This window comes from Thermomyces lanuginosus, assembly GCF_041956635.1.
Source record: "Thermomyces lanuginosus strain ATCC 200065 unplaced genomic scaffold VTN49scaffold_12, whole genome shotgun sequence".
Lineage (NCBI taxonomy): Eukaryota > Fungi > Ascomycota > Eurotiomycetes > Eurotiales > Trichocomaceae > Thermomyces > Thermomyces lanuginosus.
Genome location: NW_027192346.1, coordinates 323149 through 346373, shown reverse-complemented (window position 1 = coordinate 346373; position 23225 = coordinate 323149). Strand labels below are relative to the sequence as shown.

The following is a 23225-nucleotide window of genomic DNA, read 5'->3' as shown; positions in this document are numbered from 1 at the left end:
TTCCCTTTGCAGTTAGCTTGATTACTAGTAGCAGTCCTATGCCCTAAGCTCTAGAAGTCATTAGGTGCGGCTCATGAAGTTCAGCTGGGTAGAGGGTCAGCATTGCCTCAGCGACTCATCCATGGAATTTCCACGTCCAAGCTCGAGGCAACCCTCATTGCGGACACTACGCAGCCTTCAAGCAACACCATTCCATCCCAGCACCAGCCACCTGCGATGAAAACTCCGTCATCGCCGTTGTGCCACTGGACTGTAGGCTTCTTGCAGCCACTAGTCGCCCGATCCGCAAATATTTCATTAACGATTCGGCGGCTCTCGGGGCTGCGGAGGACACGGGTGAACTTGGCCGAGCGCATGATGCGCGAAGGCTTGATGGGAGTGATTGGGTTTGTCGTAACAATGAGCGAACGGCCCTCTTGCTCATGAATTGCCTCAGTGGTGCCCTTGCTCGAACGAAAATGTATCATCTGGTCCGTCGCGCCCAAGTTCTTGTTTCGGAATTCCGCTGACACGCGAGGCAATGTCGACATGTCATTGTGCGCTACAGTCTGCACTGTCGTTGTGGGTATCCGGCGCAAGGTCTCTCGAAGCGGCTCAAAGACGGCTGACACCACGTCGGGCGAGACCGCGAGAACAACGAGATCAAAGTTTTCTACCTTATGCTCTCCAGCGGCATCAATGTAATGAAGCGCGATGCCGTTCGAGCCCGGGACCACGTTTTGGACACAGGCTTTGAGCAGCACATTTAGGTCCTGGGCGAGTCGGTCCTGCGCGGCACGAACTCCGTTCTTCACCACGTAGTGCGGCTGTCGATGAGTACGTCTCTTGTACTCGAGTACGTCGGATGCCGGGAAGTCCAGCAGTTCTTCATGTGAGCAAGTGGAGACGCTCGCCATCAGTGGGAGCAGGTAATTGTCCACATAGTATCGTGGCAGGTATGTCCGCTTGATATAGTCCCGGAAGGTTTCTGACTGGGAGCTGGAGGTTTCCTCGTACGGGGCAACATAGTACACGCATAGGGTGAACCAGAGATTGAAAAACAGCGCGTACAATGCCTCGAGCAGCCAGAAGAAGATGTCCGCGGTTCGCGGAATTGGGGGAATGCGGTGAAAGTTGGACGCATGCGTCATGGAGGGCGCAGCGGACGAGACATCATTGCAATCACTGATGCGCCTCGAGTCCAGCTGCGTAAAGGTGAAGATGAAGTCCTGGCTTTGGTATGGCACTCCCAAATAGTCATACAGCCGGATCAAGTTCTGATAAAAGCCTCCAGCAAACGCGCGCATCGGCACATCCGCCCAGACCGACTGCGCGGAGCTCGAGTCTTCTGGCTTCTGGACCCTGAGCGACTCCGCGCAGAAAGACAATTCCTCCCCCTGATGTTGGGTTAGCCAGGAGTTCCTTTTTCTGAAAGTAGGTTTGGAATACACACCTTTTCAAATAACTTCACATCGAATCGCTTCTGACGGTCATGGTGCAGAAGATAAGCAGTGACCAGGCCCGACAAGCCGGTCCCGATGATAGCCACGGATTTCCTCCTCGGTTCACCCATGGGTTAGTCGTTGTTGGTTTCCCACGGCCAGGGTCCACAATCTGCAAGGAGAGAGAAAGAAAAAATCTTAGTTGGAAAACCGCCTTTAATTAAAGCGGCCACTCTACGGAGTGCTCCTTGACAGTTGATGCAACTTACGCACACCTATTGTGATTTCTACAGCTCGTATCTCATGTGCCGGTGTGGCGGTACCTTTGTCTCCAGATAGGCCCATGCAGAGCTCCAGTGGCGCGGCTCGGCTCTAACCGCTCGTGAAGAGATTTGATCAGTTTCTTTGACGTGCGGTTAATTCCTCCATACCGGCCATGCCAGTCCCGTTTGATTGCCCCTATACCCCGTCACTCGGCTACTGCCGTGACTGGTGGCCCTGCATAAATGCCTTTATCCTGCATTCTATTTCTGCCCCGAGTGGTCCAGACTTGTGACTGTACTGGTTGATATTTGACCCATACGGCCGTACGGGGGCTGGCCGAGAGAGTCTCCAGATCATTTGTCTAGTGGTTACATTCACTCCCAGATTTGGGTCTTTTACGGATGGATCCACGTCTACTGGGGACTTCCGAGGGTGGCTTGGAGGCATTGGGCCTTGAGTTCCCGAGAATGACGCGACAGGGTCCTCGGGTGAATATCATGACGGACTGTGCCGAGTTTCGCACGATTGGGCTCCGAAAATGTCACGTGGCATAGATAAGTCACGTGACATGGGTCTCCCGTAAATCACGTAAATCACGTAAATTCCGCGTAGACGCAAGATCGCGGGATGCGGGGGCCAATTACCAAAAACTGGTTAGCTGAATGACAGCCATCGTCACGTGAAGCCAACATTCCGCTGCTTGCCCCGCGCTTGTTGAACCAAGGAACGCCCAACGTCTATCAGACTCGTTGACCGAGCTGTCGAACTCAAAACAGCTGTTCAGTTGCGGGTCTCTCTGCAGCTGGCTGCTCCGAGCTGAGCTGTGGTGCTTTTCCTCTGCATGCCACGTGACTACCTGAGTAGTTGAGATCAGCTCTCCGCACTTCAATGAAGCACGGGGAAACCAAGGCATTACGCGGCCAAGTTGCGTGACTCTGTTCTTTTTGCTGGATCGTAACAAAACACATGTGCGTCGTACGCAGCCAGTTTTGCCAGTTCTCCCGTTTGACGACTGCGGGAGCCTACGCGAATACCTGAAGACTACAGTACCTGGAGCCCGCCATCGCATCCAATCTACAGCAACCCAGTATGGCAACGCCAGTGCCCAGTTCGTCCACATCTGACCAGTCGGCGTGCCGGAGTCCCGGCGATTCCGGATCAACGCGCCCTGTCGAGAGCCCTCAGAGCCCGCAGACCCCGCGATCTGAGGGCAAGCATATCTCGTTTGCCGGGGATGATGCCCGGCGCAAGTCTGATGTCTCTAGCGGCTCGGACCCTCATTCGTCCTCAGGCAATCTTAGCAAGCAGGCCAATGGGGAAGGGAAGCCAAGCAAGAGGTTTGCGTCGCCGCCACCGCCGAGGTATGTTGAGTCCATACACATCCACGAGCTATTTAATAATATGTGCAACATAGCAGGTACCAGCGCGGGGTGTCCTTTGACACGTTCGACAATCGGGATGCTTCTGACTTCTCGTTTACCCTCAATTACAAGCACAACAACTACCAAGCCTCGCGGCGCAGTCGGACATTCCTGTGCGGGACGGATCAGAATGATTACTCCGAGTTCGCGCTGCAATGGCTGATTGATGAGCTGGTGGACGATGGTGATGAGATCATCTGTTTGCGTGTCGTGGAGAAGGACTCCAAAATTGCTAGCGATGCAAGCGTAGAGGAGGGAAGATATCGACAGGAGGCCGAGAAACTGCTCCAGGATGTGATTCGCAAGAACCGTAACGATGAGAAAGCCATCAGCCTCGTGCTGGAACTGGCAGTCGGGAAGGTTCAGGAAATCATCCAGAGGATGGTGAGTTCAGACGAAGAGAGTATTAGATGCGTCGCTAATTCCTGCAGATCCGAATCTACGAACCAGCGGTTTTAATCGTCGGCACGCGCGGACGCAGCTTAAGCGGAATGCAGGGACTCCTTCCCGGTTCGGTATCCAAATACTGCCTTCAGCGATCTCCAATCCCCGTGATCGTCGTCCGCCCGACGACAAAGCGTGAAAAGAAGAAGAAGAAGCGGCTAGCCGACCCGACGCGCCGCAGCTACAACAATATTCTGCAACTTAGCGAGCAGCGTGGCAGCGGCCTGTTCAGCCCGACGGTCGACAGCGCAAACAGCGTCGCCACGCTGCCGAACGAGGAAGCCGAGGCCGTGGCGGACGCCGTCGGCCTGCCCCGGCGGTTCCGGAATCTAGCAAATCTGAGCAGCGAGACGCTCAAGGGCCAGGAGACGAAGCTGGCTAATGGCGCCAAAAACGACGGAGATGATGATGATGCCGCCGATGACACAACTGCCACCGCCACGCAAAGTCCACGATCCTCGGATCCGAATATTTCTGCCGGCAGTGAATCTGCCGCACCGCCGTCGACGTCAAGCGCGAGCACGAATCCATCTGACCCAGACCGGGCCTCCCAGGCAGGTAGCGTTCGCAGTTCCGAATCCACAAGCTCTGACTCCAAGTCTCCGGCAGTCGAGGTTACGGTAGTAAGCGCAGCACAACAAACTGTCGGCCAGACCTGACTTTTTCCCCATTCTACTCCTTTCCTCTCATTCCTTGTTTCGTTTTCTTTTCATTCTTCTTATACCCAGCTCATGCAGTAATGTGCCTGATGAGCTTGTTTATGGAGTAACATGACTTCGCTAGCATTGGGATAACTGATGATGCTATGTATTGTCTTTTAGAATATGTTCAGTTAGCTTCAGAAAAAAAAATCTCTATTTTTCGCAAGTAAGGTTTATATGCCCTTGAGTATCCGGGTCCCATATCAGTAGCATAGTACGGAGAACAGAGTAGATCATTTTCCGATGGGCAGGCAAGCAAGAACATTGCTCGAGTACTGAATATTTTCCGTACCTATATGAACCACCCAAATCCACGGTAATCCGGTACGAGATTTTTACGCATAGTATATTCCTTTCCTACCTAGGTACCTACCTAGATAGCTTACTTTTCCATCAATCGTGATGAATTTAGTCACTACCTAATTAGTGATTGCTCCCAGAAGTAAACCCCATAAGACAGCTCTGTTCAGTTTAGCCTAGCATCAAAAAATGCGTACATACATGCGTGCATACAACAAAAGCATTGACCAGGTCCAGATCAAGGTCAGAGAGTTCAGACTTTGGATCAGTTTGGAGAAGGGAAGAGAAAGAAAAGAGCAAGAGGAGATTGAACTGGCCGCCGTTTCAGAATGAAGTGGAAGAAAAAAATGAATTACTAGTACGGGATCATCAGCCTGAACAAGAAAATGGAAGAACAAAAACACACCCAACAAAAACAACTTTTGTCTTTCCGAGACAAAAAAAAGGTAACGTAACACGGACAAGAAAAAAAAGTTATGACATACATCAATAACGAGAAAATGCATCTCTCTCTTGAAAAGAAACTCAGAAAACCAAACGGAAAGAAGAAAGGAAACAACAGAACAAAGCGTGATATCAGATGCACGTTCATAACAAAAAGAGCAGAAAGGAAAACCGTCTATGCCGTTCCGTCTTCGTCTTTCGAGGAGCTGCCGGTTTGCGTCGCCGGCTTGGACTTGCTTAGTAGAGGTGATGTCTGTGTGGATGGCGGAGAGGTGGCTAGGCTGTCCCGGTCGCCAAGGCTTGCAAGGGCACTGTGGGTGTCGTTAGCATTAGATCAATCTCCGAACCACCTGCAGAAGGAAGGTACCTGAAGGCGTTGATGGAAGAAGTATTTTCTTTCTCCTCCTTCTTGCCCGCCGGCGGCGTACCCGTTCGGCTGCTCGCCGTGCTGTCGTCGCCGCCGCGAACCAGGTTGCCGCCAGGACCCAGATTCCGCCGGCCGCTGCTGCTGCGGGACCCAAACATGCTCGATGGACCAAACGACATCGGCTGAGTCTGGGTTCGACCCGTTTTGAGTCGCCGCAGGTCGTCGCTGCCGACCTTGCTCGATGTGTAGTCCGGCGGCGGCTGCTGGTTGCGGAAGTCTGTCGAGTGCCGAGCATCTCCTCGGCCCAGCGGCGGTCGACTTCGGCTGGCCTGCTGTCGGATCTTTTCCATCTCCGCCTCTTGTTGCTGGCGTGCCGCCTGTTCATAACAATTAGGAACGCCGTTCTTTCCCTTTTGCTGTCGACCGACTTACTTCTTCTCGAATCTCTTGGAGCGTCTTCGGCCCTTTGTCACCACCCTTGGTGACCCAGTTGGCACGTCGCAAATCGACCACGTCCTACATGGGGTTAGTCAACGATCAACAGGATTAAAAAAGACAAACGCACCATAAGCATGAACTTCAGACGACTCTGCAAGCCTGGTGTCTCGATCATCTGGCCAATACGCTGGAAGTATGCATTCATCATCGCATGGCCCTTCTCGGAAGCGTCCAAGCTGGCACCGATCGTGCGGAGGAGATTCGACAGACTCTCAACCTCGGCCTCCTCGGGCACGCCCTCATAGTCAACCAACTTCTTGACGCATTGGTGCATGATACGCTCAGTCAACATGCCAAGCTTGTACAGCTCGCCGATGAATTTGACGAGACCAAGACCGCGCCGCTTGGCCGCAGCCGCAGCGTAGTACTCGTCCGACATCATGGCCGCCTCGTCCGTCGCGCCCTCCGGCTTGGGCGGCAAATTGACTTTCCAACCACGCTCGAACTCCTCCTGGCAGCGGTTCAATAGGTACTTGCGGAAGAGATTGCCGCCGGTAACCACGTTGCCATTCTTGTCCTTGACGTTCTCGTCTCGAATCTCGGGGCTCATGCTCTCCAGCATCTTCTTGCAGAACTTGGCGTACATCGAGGCCCAGTGGCCCTCGTCCGTCGCCTTCTCGAACGTAAGCTGGATGACTTGTCGCAGCGTTCGGCCGTCCGTTTCGTCTTTGGACTGCGACGCAATTTCGAGGATCTGCGCCGAGATGCGGTCAAAGTTCTCCGGAGTCATCTTGTTCAGGGCGGCCTTGACCTTGCGCTGCACCATATCAGGAGGCAGGTGTCCATCCGGTCCTGTCGTGGCAGCGGCTTGTCCAACACTACGAGGCTTCCAGCCGGTGGCGGATGTCGTCAACGGCTTCACGGGTTGCCCGGCCGTCAGAGGCATAGCCTTGCTGGCCTCCTCCTCCTTCTTCGCGGCCTGCTTGTCGCGCTTGCTCGATGTACGCGTTCCCGTGCGGCTAGAGCCCGGCCGCGGCGACTGTGGAATGCCACCATGCAAAGAAGCCGACGAACCGGTCCGTCCCAACGAGCCGGGACCCATGCTGCCAGGTCGGCCGAACGTGGCAAATGGATTCGCGCCCATTGAGGTCGGGCGACCACTGGTGCCCGAGGGCGTGGCAGCGCCGCCGCCAGAGGTGGGGAAGCGATCGCGGGCGCCAGATCCCACGGTCGATGTCCCTTGCCATTGACCCATAGTGAACGGCTGTGGAATGCCTGGCCGTCCAGACGAGCTGCGGTTGCCCAGGCCAACCGTGCGAGCGGACTGCGGACGGCCCGAATCGCTGGGCTCGCCAACTGTCTCCCGCACGCGGATATCCCAATCCAGTGTCGGCTTCTCTTTGAAGACATTCTGGAACTGGAGCAGGAACTCTTTGTTGTATTTGAACTTCCGGTCGGCCGGCGCATTGGCGTTCAGCGCGGGATTTGGCGACACGATCGACGGCGGGTATTGGACACGAGAGAGATCGTCCAGGAACCGAGCACTGTGCAGAGACTTGAGAGCCGCGCTCGGTTGTGGCGGCTCGACAGACTTGGTGGTCTCCAGCTTGAGTGGACCAGGCTTTTGCTTCCCACCGGCTGGCTTCGCAGGCGGTCCCATGTCCGACGCCGGTGTCTCCTCCTTGCCCTCGCTCGGTGGTGGCTGCTCGGACGGTGGTGCGCTCGGCCGCCAGCCAGTACCTTTGCGAAGGGAAGCAAACAGCTTGAGGTTCTCCTCCTTCGTTGCCTCATCCTCCTGAGAGCTCTCCAGCTTCTTCAATCGCTCAGCTTCCTTTGCTTCGGCTTCGAGTTCTGCCTGTCTCATGTTTCGCTCAAATGCCTCCCGCTCTTCCCGCTCTCGACGCTCCTGCTCTTCCTTCTCGGCCTGCTTCTTTCGATAGTAGGCCTCCTCGGCTTCTCGTTCCTTGGCTTCGATCTCGGCTAGTTCACGCTCAATCGCCTCATAGTCGATCTCGTCCTCATTGAGCGGCGGAGGAGGGCCAGGCTTCGTTTCGGCGGGCTTCTCCGGCTCCGCCGGTTTCGGCTCTTCCTTCTTGTCCTCGGCGGCTGGTTCGGGTTCTGTTGGCTTAGCCGGCTCGGCTGGCTTCTCAGGCTTAGGCTCCTCTGCAGGCTTCTCTGCAGGCTCCTCCGCAGCCTTTTCTGCGGGCTTCTCTGCCGTCGCGGCGGCCTCGTCCACAGGCTTGGCCGACTCAGAGGGCTTTTCGGACTCTGGCGCCGGTTGAGTTGACTCCGTCGATTCCTTCGAATCTTTCGATTCTTGTGGAGTCTCCTTCAGGGACAGCTTCTCCATCGCCTTGCGAGCCTCCTCCTCTTTGCGCCGCTCCTCGGCCTCATCCTGCTCAATCTTTTGCCGGACAGCCTCCTGCAGCTCTTTCTTCTTTTCCTCATCCGTCTTGGTCGGCTTGCCGTCTGTCTTGTCCGAGCCAGGTGGCGGCGTTGGAGCAGAGCCCTTGACAGGAGAAGGAGTCGCCCGGGCAGGGGACGGGGGTTGCTTGTCAAACGACTTGACCGCTCCGCTCTTAGGATCTTTGATGACCACGGCGCTCTTCTTCGTTGGTAGAACGAAGTTCTTCTGCGGTGCCGGGCTGGTATTAGATGGTTGGCTCGCTGTGTGGGCGTGGCTAGGCGCCGAAGTTGGCGGACCGGCGGGAGGCGGAACGTGGCCCAGACTGGAGCCAGGGCGGTCATTCGAGACCTGCGAAGGCGTTCTCGAGAGAGGGGCCGATTGCGGTGGTGGCTGAGCACCAAATTGGTTTTGGACGTAGGGTGCTTGAGGATTGTAGGGAATTCCATGACGGGGTTGCGGCGACGGAGGAGTCATGTACATGTTCTGTTGCACTCCGTAACCTTGGTAGTAACCATACGAGGGATCATAAGCGGCGTGAGGATAGTTCTGTTGTTTCACAACCATTAGATACTGTTCAAACTGGCCACTCTCGGGGGTAAAATTCAAGGGAGCAGTGTTGTTGACGGTGGATGTAGGGGCAGGGGCGGAGGTCCAGGAGCCGCTGGGGCCATGCGACTTCTTCTGCCTGTTTACGGGTTTCTGGGCCGATCTCGGGTACCAACGGGGTTTGGGGAAGAAAGGGGTCCTCACAGGTTGGTGAGACATATGCTGATTGTATCCATACGGCGGCATCTGCGGGTGCGCCATCGGAACTTGGTTCATCTGGGGCGTAACTGGATGCGCGTTCGCCATCGCGGGGCTGCGCTGATGCGGCGAGTTGGGGAACGGAGGTGCAAGCGGACGCCCTTGGTTATGGAACTGAGGTCCCATATTCGGACCTCCACGGGGTTGGTTCGGGGTGTTGCGGTAGTTGGGACCAGGAGAGTAGGGCATCTGATTCTGGTATCCTGACTGTGAGTACCCGCGTCCGCGGCCACCGCCGCCCTGATAGCCAGGGCGGTTGGGGCCGCCGGGACCGGCAGGCATGTGTCCACCCATGTCGCTATGGGCGGACTGGGAAGACTCGCGGCGCAGGTGGCTGGCTTGCGGACCGGCGTTCATGGGCATCTGGTTGGGACGCATCTGTCGCTGCGAACGGTGGTTAGCAGTGTCTCCTGACCAAAAAGAGGGAGCACAGGCGGAGAAAGGAACAACATCATCGGTCTCGGTTTTCTTGTCATTTTTGTGCTCATCATTGTCACTTACGGCATCTCCCGACTCGCCAAAGCTACCAAAGCTCGGTGCGTTCCCCTGGGCATGATACGTGGAGGGCGGCCGGCCGCCGCTCGACGCGGGCTGCGGGATCGGAGATGGCGAGTTCGAAGGGGAGGAGATGCGCGGATTCACAGGCTGGTTGGCGGCGAGCCCTGACTGCGGCTGGGCGTGAAGCATAGAGGGCGAGCCCTGCTGGTCGAGGGAGCCGAACTGGATGCTGTTGGTTCGATGGGGGCCTGCACCGGATGGCCCGCCATTGGGGATGAAGCCGCTGGTGCCAGCGGAGCTGATCGTTACGGACGGTTTTCGGGAGTGATCGCCTTGGGCGCCGGGAGCGCCATTGACGATGGTCACTCCGGGGGACTGATTATTCTGCATGGAGGATCTACCGTTCACTGAAGAAATAGAAGGCGACTTTCCATGGTGCGCGACGTCGGCCGAGGTCAGGGTGGCGGTCGCGTCCGTCGCGGCGGCGGTTTCAACCGAGGGCGACGGAGAAGACGAGGCGATTTCCACGGTGGCTGAGCGGCAGCGACGAGGACGCAGAGACTGCGAACGCGACTGAAAATGTGAGACAGGCATTCCGACAGAGTGGGTAGAACGGGGTGTATGTGGGAGGTCGAAAATCCTATTCGAACATGACCAGCAGGGAGGAAGGGGATGACGCACCGACTCTAAGAATCAAAGAAGAAAAAGAGAGAAATGAACAAAAGAACAAACGTCTCGCGTCGAAGCTGATGCCGCGATGAGTGGAAGATATATGAGCTCGTCGTCTTGATTCGGGACGAGCAACAAAATATCGCAGCTGCAAAGAGACGACTGCAGTCGGCGAGAGATGCGGATCGAAATGAAGAACCGATCAAAGAAACGTAAACGCAGCCACCAAAAAAAGGATTTCGTTTGTAGGAGGCTGCGAAGGAGGGTTGTTTGAGGTGTGAACCGGGAAGATTTTTCGTTTCTGCGCACAAATAACCAGGGAAAAAGAAACGAAAAAAACACGATCGGACACGAGGAGAGGCCGATCAGACGGAGACAAGTCAGCGCGTTGGTATCTCCTCTGGGTTATTTAGAAGGAAAAACCCGGAGAGGAGACGAGAGAGAGCGATGGAGAGGGAACGAAAAGAAGCGAAGGGATTTTTTCTTTTCTCTTTGGTGGAAAATTCAGGCTTGGCCGATGGGTTTTCCAGATCTCCTTCGATGAGGCAAATTATTATTTCAGCACACAATCAGATTCGATGAAGACTATTATACTCTCTAATTCCCTTTACACAAAGCTCTCCTTTCTCTAGTCCCTTATTGACACGGCGAGTGCTAGCACTCTCATCAGCCCATACCGTATTCGCCACCATCGCTTCCAGAACCTCCAGCGAGAATCTGACGTCAACTGGCAAAAAAGAATAACCTCCACGCACGAAATGAACAGCAGTTATTGTTCGCTTGTGGTGGCTTTCGACACCCGAAACAGATCTATCTACGCAGGTTCTCGGAAACAGAATCATTCAGAGAAATAACGCAATCAACATTATGAAAGCACGATCCCTCCCTTCAACGCCTATCACTGCATAACCCCACCATCAACGGCGGCTTGAGCCCGAAGCAGTTCGTCTCTGGACACCGTCGCGACCACCAAACCAGCCGCTGGTCCATCCCTCGTTTGATGTGAGCGGCGGAGTCGAGTCGCCGAGATCTTCCGGTTCGATGTGGTCGAAAGAATGCTCGCTGCCATTCTTCCGCAGCCCCTCGTACGCACCGTACGCGAGATCCTCCGTGTCGTCCCGGTCTCGACTGAGTTGCCGTTCTTCGCGTGCCAGCGCGGAGACGAGCACCTCCAGCCGCTCCCGTTGGTTAGCGTAGAACCGGGCCCTCTCGTTGCGCGACATCGACGCAACTTGATCCGAACGCAAGATCCCACTCGCCGCAAGCTCCTCGGCTTGGTCCTCGCGGCTCTGACCGGTGGACGTGATGGCCGTCACGGCTGACGTCAGTGTCGAGTACCAATCTGCGGCCGACGACGGCAGCGCGCTGGTTGCTGTCGTTGGCAAATTGAACCGCGAGAACAGCGCCTGCGCATAGGCAGCTGGACCAGCGGCCGGGGGAGGCGCGGCGGTAGTGCGGCGCCGAGGCTCCAGTCCCAGGATTTTCTCCCGCACCCAGTCGACGGCCTGATAGAAATATTGGAGTCCGTAGGTTTTCGCTCGTTCATGTATGCGACCGATCATTTCCTCGATTTGCCGCTCATGCTTCTCGAAGAACGGCGCGACATGGGTCTGGTAGATGATCCGAGCTCCCTGAGTCTGCGGCAGGACTAGGTAGCTAAGGAAGAAAAGGCGGAACCAGCTGTAGAAGGGTAACCTGCACCAGATCCATTAGTCAGAGACTCCCCAGGTACTAGACAGCCGCGAACAGAGCGTTTCCTACCATGAGACGATAAAGTAGACCCATGACTCCGCCACCAGAATGCCCGACAGCACCACCCAGTACATAAGCCATGGCGCCAGCTGTCTCGGATCTGATGCGCGGATCGCCTTGTACGAAGCAAACGCAGGGAACAGGTACGAGATACCAGCGCTAGTCGACACACGACCAAGGTCAGCGGGCCGTAAAACTACTCGGATCAGGAAGCTCACTTACGAGAGGAGATCTGCAGTAAGGCCCAACATTTCGAGAGATATCTCTCCTTGTTTCTCGAGGACAAATGAGACAAGGGTTCCTAGCGAGCTCTATTCTGCGGAAGCTATAATTCTATCGACAATGCGGGAAGGCTGAATATCCCGAATGCGGCGTGACTCTCGGATCGGGCGGGGTGTAAAGCCAACCCAGACCACGAAGCTGCGACGAAAGCGTTCAGCATATCAGGGCCCTGCTGTTAATCCAATGTCGCATAGCTCTCGGCTCGATCAACAATCTCGATCACTCTTGTTGTAGCTGTCTGATTCCGGTAGGCCCTGGCTTACGTCAGACCTCAGGTGAGGGCTCCACAAGACGTGGTGAGAGTCGATCAACGAGCCGAATGCGGAATTCGTCAATCTGAGAAAATGAAAACTGACTCTTCTTTGAACTGACTGTTTTCAGTGTAGGATGATGTGAAGACTGACGCTCTACGAGGTCAATAGTAGCTCGTCTGAATTCGGGGTTGAACCCCGATCTTCTTCCGCCACTACCGATCGCGATAACGATCACGTGATGATAACTCACCTTTAGGTATTACGTAATCGGGAAACATTCCTCAGCTGCCTCGAACCATCTGACAGTGATGACCTGACAACATGATGGTGGCCACGTTGGGAATTGCAATATTTGATTCAGATTGCGACATGCTAGCTCTTCCACTAATAGATACAGGAACAAGAAATTCCAACGCGCAATGTGCATTGCAATCATCTCCACGGCACATCCGGCTTACTCGCTGATTGTTGCCGACAACCGCGATGTCAGTTCGAATTTGATCATTTTTCCGCAGGAAAGAAGCTGACGAAGAGTTTACAGGAATTCCTACATCGTCCAACCGCTGCAGCTGATTGGTGGCAGACGCCGAACCAGCACGTGCTGGGTTCACGGGATCTCGCGCGCCCGGACCAGGGAACTTGGATGGGAGTGACGAAGCAAGGGCGGATCGCGGTGCTGACCAACTACACGGAGCAGGCGCCGATCGGATCGGCAAGCCGCGGTGCGATAGTCAATGCCTTTTTGACGCAGCCACCCACCGCGGCGGCGGGGAAAGACGCGACACGCCGGTTCGTGCAGGACCTGATCGACAGCAATGTGACGCAGAACGTGGGCGGATTTAGTCTCGTGTGCGGCCGGGTTAATGAGCCACTGGCATTGGTGTCGAACCGGATGGAGTCTGACCCGGACCGGATCCCTTGGATCGGGACGCGGCGCGGCGAGACCGTCGCACTCAGTAACACAGTGTACGGCGACCGATCATGGCGCAAGATCGTCGATGGGGAGAGATTGATGAACGAGGCCATTGAGGCGCACGTACGGGCCGGCGGTAAGGATGAGGATGATCTTATCCGCCGACTACTAGATGTGCTCAGTACGGACACACTGCCACGTGTGCCGGGCCCATTTGATAAGGAGAAACACGTGGGACTGCTCCGGGAGTCAGTCTTCATCCCCATGGTCGGTGATCTTCCCGATGGCGGGGTAAAGATTTCGAACCCCTCTCAGAAGAACAATGAGAGCGATCCCACGGGCATGGGTCAGTATATGTCAGGCCCCTACGGCACACAGAAGCAGACGATTCTCCTGGTTGGTTTTGATGGCCGCGTCAAGTATTTCGAGCGCACGCTTTACGATCAGGATGTGAAACCGATTCCGATCGGGCAGGGCGATCGGACGTTTGAATTTATGGTGGAGGAGTGAAAATACCCATCTCATTCATTATCATCATCATACCGTAGATCATGAGCAATAACAAAGTGTCACACCTTTCTCCGCACCAAACCCTTGAAAAAGTCAAAGCTATTGCTATCACTCTGCAATTGCCACACTTTACCCGTACGCCGGCCATCCAGTCCCAACTCCTCCGCCAGTAATAGCCCATAGTCACGCGTGATGCCCTTGATGCGCGCCCGCACCCCGCCCTCTTGCTCCAGCGTGACGATCTGGTCCATATGCAGCCAGTCTGCATAGTACATGTCCTCGAAGTGCGAATCAAACCCCGTGCGCAGGAACCGGAGGTAGAGTTCCTCGAAAACGGTCAGAATGCGCGCGAGGAGCTTCTCCATGCTCAGAGGTTGTGCCTTTGCTGCCGCCGGCGCGAACCGTTCGAGCACCGCGTTCAGCGATGTTGTCGGCGAGGCGTTTGTCGCATTGAGTCCGATCCCGACCACAGACACGTACTCGTCGGACGAGAAGTGCGAGTTGACCAGGATGCCGCAGATTTTTGTGTACTGCTTCTTTTCGGCCTGCGCGGGGTCCATTGCATCTGTTTCCTCCGTCAGCTTTTAATCTCAGAACAGATTTGAAGAGGCTAGACACGTACAGACATCATTGGGCCACTTCATCTTCACAGGTACATCCTCGTAGCCCCGATCGTAGCTCTTGATCCCCCTGACCACCGCCATCGCGGCCAGATACTGGATGAACACGACTGGAGCGGTCTGCATTTTCTCAATTGGATGCCGAATGACGGTCGAGAACATCAACGCTCCTGCGGGAGACACCCAGACGTTCGACCCCCGGCCTCGGCCGGCGATCTGTACTGTAGCCACGGCAGTAAAACCAGTTGGAAGGTGACGGAGGAGCTTGGTATTCCTAGACAGTGTTAGCCACCTGATCTCCGTCGCGAAGATGTAAACTTTACTTTTCGAGAAGAGTGTTTGTACTGGTCACAACTTCGCCGTACAGGAGATACCGGCCAAAGTCCACAACTGCTTCCTTGGATAACGACTGGTAGTGTTTCAGATGGGAATAGAATGCATGATGGTTCCAGCTTGGTGTGATCTTGGACGGGGGGATGTCGGCCTCGTGGATCAAGAGGCGTTTGATGATGGCATTGTAGTCAATACTCATCTCTGCCTGCTCCTGTGTAGTACTTTCTTTAGGGAGAGCCTCCTCTAAATCTTGCATCTGGAGTGCACCTGTTCCGACCCTCCGAACGAGAAACGTATCATTGTCGTCTTTGAGATAAGACTCCCCACTGTTTTCGCGCGTGATGAGCTCGTTCAACGAGGAAGTGAGGCTTCGAGTATAATCCGGCTCTACAGAAGACAAGTGCAAGCACGACAGCGACGGCACCGTCTCCGTCCCTTGGCTAACCTGCAGCCCGAGTTTCTTCAGACACGCTTTGAGGAATGCGGTCCTTGCGCCGTCGTCCGCTGCGAGCTGATCGACGATTTCGGCGTACTCAGGACCGTTGGCGGATTTGTTGAGGTTGATAGCTGCAAATCTAAACAGAATCAGCTGGTTTGAACCAACAGCCTGCATTGTATGCCACATACTCTGGGTGAGGTCCAGTCAAGACGGCTGCGCCCTCGCCGATCTTGCAGTAGATGACGGCGGCAGCGCCCTCTCCTGCATCAACGTCGAGTTCCTTATCTTCGCGGTCGTAGCTGGCCAGCACCTGAATACCCTGGTCGGCATATCGCAGCGCGTCCACAAACACGCCACCACCATTATAATAAACCCTAAAGCTCTCCGGCACCGCATGGCCACCTTCCCCGGCACCGTCAAGCACATCCCGCGCAACCTGTACCTTTGCTGCCCTTGCTCCAGCCTCACTGTTATACACAAATCCCTTAAACGCTGGGCCGCGGCACACGGCTGGGAAAAATTTCAACTCCCTATCCCCAACTACTTCCAAATCAGGATCGCCGACGGCGAACTCGCATCGCCCGCTTCCGTAGTACCCGCCCGCGCAAAACCCCAAGTACGCACCGCCACGGCGGACGAATTGCTCAATGCGCCGATTTCCCGCACCATTGAGGGAGGCGCAGTAGCCACGGTCAGCGCCGCCAGGGATGACTAGCAATGCACAAGACGGAGCCCAGGGCTCATTGATGAGCATATCAGCCGTTACCGGTATCACGGCATAAGTGGGTGCAAGGAGACGGCGGAGGGTATAGAGGCAATGCCGGACGGAGCCAATGGTGGTGCCATTGTCTAAATTGATCAGTTCATATTTTTCCTTTCCTGGTATTTGTTTTGTTGGAGGTGACTCTACCAGAGTAGACAAGCACGTTGAGCTTCTTGGAGACGAAATTACCAACCGACATGTCGGTGAACCACTGCAGAAACAAGACCAGAAAATTCCGAATTTGCAATCGCTTATCAACTTTCCAACTATCGCATCCTCGGAACAAATTCCAGTTTCTGAAGCCGGGACAATGTCCAACGACGCAAAGCGGGCGACTGCGGGGCCCTCGCAGGACGATGACGACGAGCCGGATGAATGGTAAGCCTCGGAAGCTAACGCAGGGACGCAAATGAAGGCGGATCCGATGATTAACACGGTCCGTTCCAGGGACAAGCGGATCTTTAGCACTGGCTGCGCAGGTACTATTTCCTATGTATCCGATAAGTTTAATGAAAAGCTTGCTGATGAGAGGCCTTTAATAGAGGAGCAACGTAAAATGAATGATTGCTACTTCGAGAACAGGGACTGGAGGAGCTGTAAGAAAGAGGTACGCTTCCCAACTTCCACCCAATACATGGACATCAATTCCTAGTGATTGAAGACGAGAGAGGCTCTTATTTCAGGCTCGATGAAGAACCTCACTAATCAGTCGCAGATGGAGGCCTTTCGCGAGTGCTGGAAACGGCACGGCAATGACCAAAGAACCGAGACAAAGGACGCCTGAACGGACTCTCCCTGTAAAATATCTTCTCTCCTAGCTAGCACGGTTAAACTGTAAAATAGAACCGCATAATCTCTTCTCTTCAACAGTTTCAAGCACTTGTAGGCTGTTCAAGTCAACATTCATCTTTACCCTAACCATTAGTCACGTGACACGCAGTTGTCGTGAAGCTCAAAGGCGCGATCAACGCTGCTCCCGCCTTCAAGAGCAACAAACCACGACGATGCGCGTTGCCGCTTTTCGCCGGTCCATTGCGACCGTGGAGGCTCTGGGACGGTGTCGCCCAACGACCACGTCTGCGCGGAATCCGCTATTAGTCCGCAGCTTCACCCAGACAACGGCCTCCTACTCCGTCGCGCCTAAGCGACCCAGCACCTACGCGCAGGCCACCGCTACACGAGCAAATACGGGGCCTCCGCCGACAACGGAACGAACCGCCGCGGCAGACTCTACCTCGTCGTCACCCTCTATCCCCGTCTCTTCTGCCCCTACAGGAGCCCATGAGCCCACCACCGACAACATCCTCCACAGCGGTCTCGCAGACCGACCACAAGAGCTCGAGCAGTCGGCGAACGGCAACGGTGGAGGAGAGCGCGTTGACTGGACACGTTCTTTCCACGGGATTAGCTCGGAGCCGTTCCCCAAGGAAGTCGCGGACGTGCTGCTGGCACCCATCGATCCCGATGAGGTCGAGATCAAGCCTGACGGCATTGTCTACTTGCCGGAGATCAAGTACCGGCGGATTCTAAACAAGGCGTTTGGGCCCGGCGGATGGGGTTTAGTGCCGCGGAGTGAGAGTATAGTTACGCCGAAGACGGTGACGAGGGAGTATGCTTTGATATGCAACGGACGGTAATTATTCTTCTTTTTCTCCAAACATACCAATTTCATGGTTGTACGCTAAGTGTTGATTAGGCTTGTTTCGATCGCCCGTGGTGAGCAAGATTACTTCAGTCCCGACGGCATCCCCACGGCCACGGAAGGGTGCAAGTCCAACGCCCTCGTCCGGTGCTGTAAGGATCTGGGCATCGCCAGCGAGCTGTGGGATCCGCGCTGGATTCGGAAATTCAAGGCCGAGTACACCCGCGAGGTGTTTGTCGAGCATGTCGTCAATAGGAAAAAGACAAAAATTTGGATCCGCAAGGATGATACCGTCATGTATCCGTGGAAGGAGACGAAATAGAATCTCAACAACTCATGCCGGGTTATGTTCTGCTGCTCCTCTCTGGGTTTTACTGGGCGGTTGGTTTCTTTTCTTTTTGCAATGTACAGTACTTGTTGAGTCCGTTCTATGTACCTGGTAGGATTCGGTAGGGAATAATGCATCGAAATCTAACGCGAACTACGAGCACAGACGCTGATCGAAGTGGCATTAAGAAAATCTTTTCAATTTGCGCCGCGATCACTCCAAACACTAGAAATCAAGCTCTATCGTCACAACAAATGTCAAGTATCAACAGAAACGTATCCCGAAGGTAGGTATATACTCGAACGAAATGGCACATTTATCGCCGCTGAGTGCCATCATCACTGGAAGAACGCGACGAACTCACGCTCCGACCCTGCGGAGACTGTCGAGCAGCCGCCTGCTGCTGAGCGAATGCGTTCCCAGACTGGATATATATTGCCCGAGCCTGCGACGCGACCGCCCGCGTCGGCTCAATGCCGGGGCTCACCGAGGAACCTGGCGTGGCGGTGCCGGTGGTGTAGCCTTGGGATTGGTAGTGGAATGACTCAACGGACGTGGCCGTCGGGACCTGTATATTTGGGCCGCCACCTTTGCGTCGACCCGTGGACGGCTGTCGAAGGGGGACCGAGTCGCCGTTGTTGCCTCCGTCTGAGCGCGGAACGGCTAGTGTCTCTGGGGGGACCGAGACGTTGGAGGAGCGGTACAGCTGAGCAGACTCGTCTGCGCGCGAGGCGTCGTAGCCCGCCGGTCGGGCGTTCAGGGCATTGGCGAAATCCGCCTCGGTGGCACGAGAAGATAGCGACGGACCAATGTCGACACCCGTCGACCGCGCCTGATCGCCAGCAGCCAGCCTCGAGACAATTTCCGCCGTCTTGTCCGTCGGCACCATACGCTTCTTCTCCTTCTCCGCCTCCGCCTTCTCGCGATACTGTTGCGCGAGCTCGTCCGTGATGGTGACAGAGTACGACGGGTTCGACGGGTCGCCCAGCGCCGCGCCGCCGCCGCCTGGCCCATTGATCGGGATCTTGCGAATCGCAAGCACAAGTGCGCACATAAAGCGGGAGCGCCGTGCTGCGCGGACCGTCTCGTTGGACCAGTTTGACTTGTGCCGGATCTCGAGCCGCAGCTCCAGCTTATCCATGTTACCCAGGCCAATCACCTCAATGTCCACGTCCGGCTGGAAGTCGCGACAGTTCTCCTTGTCGCGCACGAACCGCTCCATCTCCGCCTTAAGCAATTGGATGTCCGCAAACGTCGTGCCGAAGTCCACCGTCAGCGTGATCCGCTCGCGCATCGCCCGCGACCGCGTAACGTTGTCGATCCAGTTGTTGTTGAGCACGACGTTGGGGACCTGTGTGATGCGTTGTTCCGCAACCGTCCGGAACACCGTGTACAGCAGCGAGATCTCTTCCACGAACAACTCCTGGCCGTTGATCTCCACGCGGTCACCGACGTCGAATGGATGCTTAACGAACAAAAACACGCACGATCCCAGCACCTCCTGCGCTGTGGTCGCGAAGACAAACGAGAGCGACAATATCGTCGTCGCGCCCGCGGCGATGACAGTTCCCGCACCAGTGGTCACAAATGACACAAACACCAGCACCATGATGACAAAGGCCACTAACATCAGCAGCTTGTCAAGCACGTGGATTGCCTGGTCCACGTCATGCATGCTCCTCGCGATTGACTTGCGCACTCGTCCCATCTCAGCAACCGTCAGGATCATCTCCTCGAGGCTCACATCGCCGTTTCCGTCTCGATCAAGCATGGCAAAGCATTCCGCTGCCTCCTCCTCCCGCCCAGAGCCAAATACTTCGACAATGTCATCGAGGTATAGGGCGTCCTTGCCTTCAACGACAAACGACAGCCAGATTCGCTTGGCCAGAGCTTCGCGAGAACGACGCCTTTCCAACGCATTGATTACAATGGCGTGAGGAGTGGTGGAATTGAAAAGCTGCTTGCCCGTGAGCTCCTGTGCAACGTTGCCAACCGCAGCCGATACTTTGTCGCCAAGACGACCAACGCCCTGGCCGACATTGCGAATCAGTCGCAACGGATTCATCACTGAATCTCTGCGGCCGGCGTCTTTGGTACCTCCTGAGAGAATGGAATCCGAAATGATGGCATCTTCTTCCCGGAACTCCTTGCAATACTCGGGAAACAAGGCGCGAGATGCTGCATAGAGTTTTCCCAACAACTGAACGTTGCGCTTAGACTCCTTGATCCGCGAATTATATTGCTTGCGGTGATAGTTGATTGAGATAAGCTGAACGAGCGTTTTCTCCGCAAGCAGGATCAAAGTGCAGACCAGCAGCGCGAACAGAATCTGTTTAACAGTCGACTCCCAGGGCTTAATGCCAATGTCGCCGGTCCGTCTGTTATCAGGATTCTGCGTCATTATAGGAATAAAAGTTGCCAGTGACACAATGGCCCATCCCACCAGGGAAATGGGAATTTCCAGCGCTCGTAGGACCAGGGCATACTTCTTCGTGCCGGAGCTAACGATACCGGCAAAGAACTGAAAGATCACAGGAAGGAAATGGGCGAATATTTTGACCACCCACAGGCCCAACCAGACAACTTCGATCCACGTAAAGAACCAGACGATTCGAACCCCGCCGATCTTGGCGTCTTTTGCCGCGGTCGCCCCGACAATGATTGGGATTGCGATCAGCAGGGCCAACGGCGAGACGTAGATGAAGTAACGCGTCACAATGGAGAAGTTCAGAATGGCCTGATAGATACGGCCCATCCGGTTCAGGTAGCCACCCTCTTCGTTCTCAATCTCATACACGGCATTGTCAGTCCTCCTCTTTCCCCCGAACCCATAGCCATTGAGTCCCGACTTTTCAATGGATTCGTCGCTGGGATGAGCATTGGAACTATTCATCTTACTGCTGCGACTGGATACGGGGGCCAGAGGGATGTCAATGGTGGCATCATTGGGATTTGTCGGCATGTTGCTGGTGTCCGACTGGTCTGGCAGCTGGCGGAATCTGTTTGCAGAGAAGCGTTTTTCACTGACGCCCGGCCGACGAGACATGGACTAGCGACCCCAAGGTAGAAATGGGGACCAGCCCGCCTAGATCAAGCCCGTTTTGGCGCCTGGAATGCGTTCTAAAGCCTCTAACTGGGGATCGAAGATTAAAGAGCGAATTGAGTGAGGGTTAGGGTTCAAAATGGTCGAATGGCCAGTTATCGCAGTTCTTCGCACGCATTGGTTAGTCGTGTCGGTTAGCAATGGACGATCTGCCGCCGAATCGTGGAGACGCTGGAGAAGATCGAAGATCTGCGTGCATGAATGGGTCTTTGCCGGAGCTATTGAAGTCAAACAATCAAAGCAAATGTCAATGAGTGTGAGAAAAGAATAAAAGCAATTCTAACGAATGGCGAGAGAATGAATGACTGCTGGCATGAGCACAGCGAAGAGCGCGAGAAAACGCACCCTTATCTGCGCTTTAATTAACGGCCAGGATGGCTGCGCGGGAAAAGACCCAGGATCTTTTCCCGCGATGAAAACAAACGTGAGATGAACGTAATCGGCCAATCAGCGTGAGAGATCTGACGATCCAATGACAATCGTCGATCGGGCGGGCGAGCGAAGCTTGTTGGTTTGGATCCAGGATCTCGTGCCGACGATCATGTCTGATTGGTCCGTACGGAAATCGGGACCTGACACTAGCCGATTATGGCTAGGCTGACTCTGCTGCAGCCTGTCAAACTCGCCGCATATCATGGCGACCTGCATGCGAATGCAGATGCGGGTGCATTCCGTCTCCGTAAATAACGCTTTGTACAGGTTTCCTTTCAATCCTTTTAAAGAGAAGGAGAAATGATGCAGCATGCATCCAATTCGCAAAGCACCAGAGTTCACGATTCAAGTCTGGAGGCTGAGTCCTTGACGGAGCAGCGCTGAAACGACGAAGAGGATGCAGACATTGCAGATCAATGTAACGGCGTACCGAAACATCGAACTGTCAATGGCGAGGAAGCAGAGATACCCACACTTCCACGAAAGCCGTTTCCAATAAGAACTCGAAAACAAAGGAAATCGATTCAAATCCATCCACGGCGGTACAGCCGCCTTCGTTCGTCTGGGGTACAATGTAATCACGCGTCATGCTTAACAAAGAAAGGAGATTGCCATTCCAAAACGAAACTAGATGTTTCCAGCGCTGAGTTACATGCACCTATTCTCAAAATAAGAACATCTTGGACCGATGTCACTGATGAATCGTCGGGTAGACTCTTTGTCGAATTAATCACATAGCTTAGAGTCTGGATTCTAACATTATCGCACTGTTGGCTGCCCAAGTATCGTCCGAATTCAGGGTGACGCCGTCTCCGTTCACGGAATGAGAGAAGGTAAAAGGATACTGTCGGCAATTATAGACTGGAGAGCCAATTATCGAGTTGGCCCGATCATCAATGGCCACGGGACAATAATGAGCATTCAGGTGCAGCAGACTGTCTCCTTTGACTGTGGTTCGTTTGCTAAGATTACAACGTACAGTTTATGGTAATTGACAAATAAGGACGATTTCCTGCAGGAGAGTGCTTTTGGGGGACAGTTCTTTCCGCACATTCTCTTGTTTTGCCGCATCTTGCCCTTCAAAGGTGTTATTGGGCGTATATGGATGCAGCTCGTCGTCAAACTTCCACGCCAAGATTATTCGTTTTTTCTCGTCCCGGCCTTTATCCGAGCTCTACTACAATATGTTTCTGGCATGGTAAAGTTGAGAGAGAATAGGATGTCTCCCGACAGGAAATCGACGGAACTACATGAGAAAGCTAGACTATGGATCATATATAGCATTGGAGTGTGCTGAAGTGACAACATAGAACTTGGAGCATGTAGTCGTCAGACAACTCGAAGAAGCAATGATAAGATGGCTAAATACAAATTGCTACCAGCTTATGCGTTACATACCTTTAAGTTTGCCATCACTGGTAACAGTAAGAATCAAATTCTGCCGATTGGAATCACAACATGTATCATTGTCGAATGATTGCTGTTTATTATTTATACCGATAGGGTACCAATATAGACTGAGATATAAATAACCATTGATCAGCATTCCCAGTCAAATGATTTGAACTATTATAGGGTTTGGAGGCTCAACAGTTCGTAAAGGACTGCTTCACGTTGTTGGAAGCCCAGGGTCACAAGTGAATGATCCAGGAAACATATTTTTTCTACCAGCAAAA

The 23225-nt window shown here is 54.4% G+C and overlaps 10 protein-coding genes across 10 annotated transcripts; 4 read left to right on the top strand and 6 right to left on the bottom strand.

Moving 5' to 3' along the window:
- Positions 1-107: 107 nt before the first annotated feature.
- Positions 108-1552, bottom strand: VTN49DRAFT_225 (uncharacterized protein; the record flags this gene model as incomplete). The annotated part of the gene is made up of 2 exons (XM_069409954.1): positions 108-1376; positions 1433-1552. The coding sequence occupies 2 exons, from the start codon at positions 1550-1552 to the stop codon at positions 108-110; spliced, it is 1389 nt and encodes a 462-aa protein (XP_069271686.1).
- Positions 1553-2774: 1222 nt separating this feature from the next.
- Positions 2775-4209, top strand: VTN49DRAFT_224 (uncharacterized protein; the record flags this gene model as incomplete). Its single annotated transcript, XM_069409943.1, has 3 exons — positions 2775-3046; positions 3103-3490; positions 3538-4209. 3 exons carry the CDS (start codon positions 2775-2777, stop codon positions 4207-4209), a joined length of 1332 nt encoding a protein of 443 aa, XP_069271685.1.
- A 524-nt stretch (positions 4210-4733) lies between these two features.
- On the bottom strand, positions 4734-5057 carry VTN49DRAFT_223 (uncharacterized protein; the record flags this gene model as incomplete). Its single annotated transcript, XM_069409932.1, has 1 exon — positions 4734-5057. One exon carries the CDS (start codon positions 5055-5057, stop codon positions 4734-4736), a length of 324 nt encoding a protein of 107 aa, XP_069271684.1.
- Positions 5058-5170: 113 nt separating this feature from the next.
- On the bottom strand, positions 5171-10103 carry VTN49DRAFT_222 (uncharacterized protein; the record flags this gene model as incomplete). Its single annotated transcript, XM_069409921.1, has 6 exons — positions 5171-5306; positions 5363-5739; positions 5795-5878; positions 5928-8753; positions 8958-9395; positions 9513-10103. 6 exons carry the CDS (start codon positions 10101-10103, stop codon positions 5171-5173), a joined length of 4452 nt encoding a protein of 1483 aa, XP_069271683.1.
- A 992-nt stretch (positions 10104-11095) lies between these two features.
- On the bottom strand, positions 11096-12181 carry VTN49DRAFT_221 (uncharacterized protein; the record flags this gene model as incomplete). Its single annotated transcript, XM_069409910.1, has 3 exons — positions 11096-11873; positions 11940-12089; positions 12153-12181. The coding sequence occupies 3 exons, from the start codon at positions 12179-12181 to the stop codon at positions 11096-11098; spliced, it is 957 nt and encodes a 318-aa protein (XP_069271682.1).
- Positions 12182-12885: 704 nt separating this feature from the next.
- On the top strand, positions 12886-13889 carry VTN49DRAFT_220 (uncharacterized protein; the record flags this gene model as incomplete). The annotated part of the gene is made up of 2 exons (XM_069409899.1): positions 12886-12951; positions 13008-13889. The coding sequence occupies 2 exons, from the start codon at positions 12886-12888 to the stop codon at positions 13887-13889; spliced, it is 948 nt and encodes a 315-aa protein (XP_069271681.1).
- Positions 13890-13948: 59 nt separating this feature from the next.
- Positions 13949-16243, bottom strand: VTN49DRAFT_219 (uncharacterized protein; the record flags this gene model as incomplete). The annotated part of the gene is made up of 5 exons (XM_069409887.1): positions 13949-14454; positions 14512-14783; positions 14833-15417; positions 15470-16130; positions 16192-16243. The coding sequence occupies 5 exons, from the start codon at positions 16241-16243 to the stop codon at positions 13949-13951; spliced, it is 2076 nt and encodes a 691-aa protein (XP_069271680.1).
- Positions 16244-16354: 111 nt separating this feature from the next.
- On the top strand, positions 16355-16828 carry VTN49DRAFT_218 (uncharacterized protein; the record flags this gene model as incomplete). Its single annotated transcript, XM_069409876.1, has 4 exons — positions 16355-16422; positions 16492-16523; positions 16587-16640; positions 16728-16828. The coding sequence occupies 4 exons, from the start codon at positions 16355-16357 to the stop codon at positions 16826-16828; spliced, it is 255 nt and encodes an 84-aa protein (XP_069271679.1).
- A 220-nt stretch (positions 16829-17048) lies between these two features.
- On the top strand, positions 17049-18008 carry VTN49DRAFT_217 (uncharacterized protein; the record flags this gene model as incomplete). The annotated part of the gene is made up of 2 exons (XM_069409865.1): positions 17049-17677; positions 17741-18008. The coding sequence occupies 2 exons, from the start codon at positions 17049-17051 to the stop codon at positions 18006-18008; spliced, it is 897 nt and encodes a 298-aa protein (XP_069271678.1).
- Positions 18009-18330: 322 nt separating this feature from the next.
- On the bottom strand, positions 18331-21060 carry VTN49DRAFT_216 (uncharacterized protein; the record flags this gene model as incomplete). Its single annotated transcript, XM_069409854.1, has 1 exon — positions 18331-21060. The coding sequence occupies one exon, from the start codon at positions 21058-21060 to the stop codon at positions 18331-18333; it is 2730 nt and encodes a 909-aa protein (XP_069271677.1).
- Between the last annotated feature and the right edge of the window lie 2165 nt (positions 21061-23225).